At 46.3% G+C, this 4756-nt stretch overlaps 1 protein-coding gene across 2 annotated transcripts in view; it reads left to right on the top strand.

The window, feature by feature from the left end:
• The window catches only part of KDM4A (lysine demethylase 4A), a 67551-nt gene that overhangs the window by 51656 nt on the left and 11139 nt on the right, over nt 1-4756 (top strand). For both annotated transcript variants that reach the window (XM_023507733.1, XM_012812351.2), the window contains exons 13-16: nt 894-1075; nt 2528-2732; nt 3411-3487; nt 4170-4225. In XM_023507733.1, coding sequence (XP_023363501.1) covers nt 894-1075; nt 2528-2732; nt 3411-3487; nt 4170-4225 — 520 coding nt within the window. The remainder of the gene's footprint in view (nt 1-893; nt 1076-2527; nt 2733-3410; nt 3488-4169; nt 4226-4756) is intronic.

Below are 4756 nucleotides of genomic sequence, written 5' to 3'. Positions count from 1 at the left end.
GCCCAGCTATTTTTTTGGTTGCAGCCATCATTGTTGTTTGGCGGGCCCGGGCCCAACAATAATTTTTAATTCAACTTGTTAATATTTTGTTTAGGATATTGCATTCTCATTTTTAAGTGATACATGTTTGTAATTTACCTTTATAATAATATATTTTTTCCAATTTAAATATCAGGTATATCCAGATGAAGTGGAATGAAGTATTTCTCCTTTTTTCTTTCTTTTTTTTGGCCAGGGCTGGGTTTGAACCTGCCACCTCCCGCGTATGGGGCCAGTGCCCTACCCTTTGAGCCACAGGCACCACCCTATTTCTTCTTTTTCTATTGTCTATAAGATTTGGCATGATCTGTTTTTTGAAATTATCTTCTGTTTTTATTTATAAATGTTAGTTGTCCATTTTTTGAGACTTTGGAAAAAAAAAAGTTAACTGGTGACTCCATACTGAACCTCAGAGTCAAAGCATTCCTTCCTTGTTTATCTTCACCGCAACTAAAGGGAAAACTCTATAAGGAAAGGACTTAATGTGCCGACATTTTGGAGACAGTAAATAATGTGGTTTCTGCCAAGATCATGCTTAGCTCTGCTGCCCTTGCGCAGAGAGGTTGAATGGACAGCTGTTATGGGTAAGCAGGGCAGGTCAAGCTTCTGGGGCAAGAGAAAGGATAGAAATCATGAGTCATTCTGGCCTGAGAAAAGGGTATAGGCAGGGCTCCCCACAATATAGCATCTAGGTGTTGAAAGAGTCTGTCTACATTGCCTTTTGCCTTTATAATCCTTGGGAGTCTTTAGTCCAAACTTAGGACCAAGAGTCCTGGCTGAGCTCATCTGCTCACAAAGCAGAGCCATGGATGTGCAGGGTTGGTGCTAACGCACATTTCTGTTCCCTCCTCTAGAGACATCTGAACAGCTGACCCCTGAGGAAGAGGCTGAGGAGACCGAGGCCTGGGCTAAGCCCCTAAGCCAGCTGTGGCAGAACCGACCCCCAAACTTTGAGGCTGAAAAGGAATTCAATGAGAGCATGGCCCAACAAGCCCCTCACTGTGCTGTCTGTATGATCTTCCAGACTTACCATCAGGTAAGCCTGCTCTAACCCCTGTTGACCGAGGACCAGCAATTGGGGATGCTGGATTTAATTGTAGTGTGTAGGTTGTCACTGGTGGCTTTGGGAAAGGCTTTTTCCCTAGTGTTCTCTGCCCCATCTGTCTATTGGTCAGGCTTTGTCAAGCAGATAATCCAGTGATGTTGGTTTTCACTGGAGAATGCTTTGAAAGTGCCCTGAGGGTGTGGCTTAGGTTCCCTTTTGCACATGTACTCAGCACAGATTCCATTGTTTGCAGAGCAGTCTGCTTTTTTATTGTCGTTCTAGTCAGTGATTATTCCTGCCAGTGGTTCCTAGTCTGGCCAGTGAGTGGAAGACTAATTTCTTTGTAATACAGTCTGTACTTGTGATGAAAAGCCAGATCCTCTAATGTTGTCTTCTTTCCCTTTTTATTGCCACAGTGGATATTGCCTGTAGCAAAAGGAATTTAGGAGGGGTAGGAGCAGAGGGCCCAACTGAGGCAGAGTGGGGTGGGCAGCAGGGTTGCTCAGCTCAGTGCAAGCTCCTCACTCCAGGGCATTGATGGTTTCATGTCTTGGGCCTCTTTGGGTTTGGCTCCAGGAGGCCAGGAAGGTGCTAAGGGGTCCAGCTCGGTCTCAGCTGGAACCTGTACAGGGTGGCAGGTAGGTCAGTGAGGTTCCCCTGTAGTAATTAAAGTAGCTTGGATGCCACTGAGCCTGACAGGGCCCCAGATTCATTTTTACTGAAAAAATGGAATCTCAGACCAGCACACTTTGGATTAGTAACTCTCTACATCTTTCCTCTGACAAAAAGCAAAGGCAAAGAACTATATGTACTATTGCCTGAGGGAAATGAATGGCCTGGTGGGTAACTGTCAGCAGATCTGCTAAGTGAAGGTCAGGGTTTCATGAATGTTGACCCTTGGGGAGGGGGCATGGGAGGTGAGGATGCTATCCAGTGGCAGAACCAGCAGATACTTGCATCTGGTATAGTTTGCCAGGGACAATATGTCGACATAATGTTCTTCCTGGAAGGGCCCCAAGCCAGGAATCACAGGTGGTGCTCTGGCCATGTGACAGTGCTGTACCTTAGGTGACCTGACATAGACCACCTGAGGCAATCAGGTCTGACCCTGGCCCATTAGCACCTACTCTGTATTCCCTCCCTGGGTGGGGGGCTCCCATACACCACTTGGTTTGGGAAGATTGAAATCCCAGTTGCCTCTTACCTAGCTCCCTTTTCTCAGTTGTCCTCCAGGGGCCTTTGTTTGGTGCTACTGTGAGAGATTGAATTTGAGTCATTAGAGGTAACTTCAATTAACAGCTCTGGGATAATGGCTTTGCACCCGGAAGCTGTACCCACAGTCATAGCTGTAAGAACATCAGCTTTCTGCTGATGGAGCAGGTGGAAAGCTAAGAGCATTAGGCATGCACTTACTGAGGTTGTGCACTTGTTCTCTGCCCTTAGGTTGAGTTTGGAGGCCTTAGTCAAAATTGTGGAAATGCTGCAGATTCAGCCCCCCAGAAGCAGAGGACCAAGCCATTAATTCCAGAAATGTGCTTCACCTCAACTGGCTCCAGCACAGACATCAATCTTTCTACTCCTTACCTTGAGGAGGATGGCACCAGCATTCTAGTTTCCTGCAAGAAATGCAGTGTCCGTGTCCATGCCAGTGAGTGTCCCTCACCTTTCTGTCTTCTGTCCCCTGAGCACAGGCCTGCTCATCAGAAGTCCTTGCCACATAGAGGCCTCCCAGTCCTCCATCCAGAGGTTGCTTGTGTGTTCCCCGGGAGTTTGTTGCTGATAGATTGTCATTGTTTCCTCTCTGTGCTGTCTTCTTTTTTTTTTTTTTTTAGAGATAGAGTCTCACTTTGTTGCCCTCAGTAAAGTGCTGCGGCGTCACAGCTCACAGCAACCTCCAGCTCTTGGATTTAGGCGATTCTCTTGCCTCAGCCTCCCAAGTAGTTTGGGACTACAGGCGCTCACCATAATGCCAGGCTATTTTTTTGTTGCAGTTTGGCAGGGGCCAGGTTTGAATCCTCCACCTTTGGTATATGGGGCTGGCACCCTACTCACTGAGCCACAGGTGCCACCCCTATGCTGTCTTCTTGGTTGCAGGGGTCAGGAGTCTTCTACTCACTAGGTGCTTATACAAGTGCATCTATAGTTTTTGATTTTTTGAGACTTTGGACCATACTGTACAGTTGAGCCCTAGGGACTCAGACTCTAGAATTCAGGAGTTTTTGTAAGATTTCATTGTAGCTGGTGGTGGTATATGGAAAATAATTGATTATCTACCTTCTGATTCTGATCTCTGGGTTTAATGTGTTCATTTTGGTGTCCCTATTAGGTTGCTATGGGGTCCCCCCTACAAAGGCTTCTGAAGATTGGATGTGTTCTCGGTGTGCAGCCAATGCCCTGGAGGAGGTGAGTCCCCTACACCATTGCTGTCTTCCCCATGAGACTTGGGGTATAATAAGGGCAAGACATATTTCTTATTAGGGCCTGCTGCACAGTGATGTCAGAGAGGATGGTGAGAATAAATCCTGTTACAGAGGTGCTGCCTGTTGTGTCTGGAATTGGGATATAATAAGGGCAAGACATATTTCTTATTAGGGCCTGCTGCACAGTGATGTCAGAGAGGATGGTGAGAATAAATCCTGTGACAGAGGTGCTGCCCGTTGTGTCTGGAAGCTGTGTTTGCTCCTGTGAGAGTTCTTCCTGTGGAGAAGGCATAAGAGTTTGGCCATTTTTGGTCAGAGCCTCAGAAAGGGGCTCAGCTAGTTTATTTTGCAGCTTTTTGTTCATTGTACCCCTTAAGAAGTAGTCAGAGCCTTGTAAGTGCCTCCAGTTTAAGCAGCGTATCTTTTGTAACTTTGCTAACAGTTGTTATTAACAGTAATAGTGAAAAAGATTGTGTTAAGTCAAGCGAATAGTTGGTACACTTTAGCCTCAAGTGGCCTCCCCTTGTTACAGGGGAGTTCTGGTTACAGGTGCTATGTAGGTGAAACCCCACATGCCATTATACTGTTTGTTTATGTTGAGTAGAGAGCAGATTGGATGTTAATGACTAGGTGGTAACACTTTCTTTCCTCTACTTTCTTGGTAGGACTGCTGTTTATGCTCATTAAGAGGAGGGGCCCTGCAGAGAGCAAATGATGACAGGTAGGTTTTCTGAGTAGCATCTTGGAATAGACAGGCACAGTTCTGAAGCAGCATTCAGCAACATTGCTAGGGCAAAAGGTGTTCTGAATGACTGATGAGGTCTTGGGAATCACGTTTATATGGAGCTAGAATAGCATCTTCAAAAACAATTTTTTTTTTTTTTTTTTTTTTTGAGACAGAGTCTCACTTTTTTCTTGGTAGAGTGCCATGGCATCATAGCTCACAGAAACCTCAAAATCTTGGGCTCAAGTGATCCTCTTGCCTCAGCCTCCCTGGTAGCTAGGACTACAGGAACCAGCAATGCCTGGATGTTTTTAGAAACAGGATTTTGCTCTTGCCCAGGCTGGTCTCAAACTTCTGAGCTCGAGCAATCCACCTGCCTTGGCCTCCCAGAATGCTAGGATAATAGATGTGAGCCACTGCACCTGGCCTCCATGACTAATTTTAAAAGTGGAATGTTGGCTGGGCGCCTATAGCTCAACCGGCTAAGGCGCCAGCCACATACACCTAAGGTGGCGGGTTTGAATCCCC

Source organism: Otolemur garnettii, unplaced genomic scaffold (genome assembly GCF_000181295.1).
Source record: "Otolemur garnettii isolate 467f Iridium unplaced genomic scaffold, OtoGar3 scaffold00202, whole genome shotgun sequence".
Classification (NCBI taxonomy): domain Eukaryota; kingdom Metazoa; phylum Chordata; class Mammalia; order Primates; family Galagidae; genus Otolemur; species Otolemur garnettii.
Note: the sequence above shows the minus strand (reverse complement) of the source record. Positions and strands in the feature narration are given on the sequence as shown.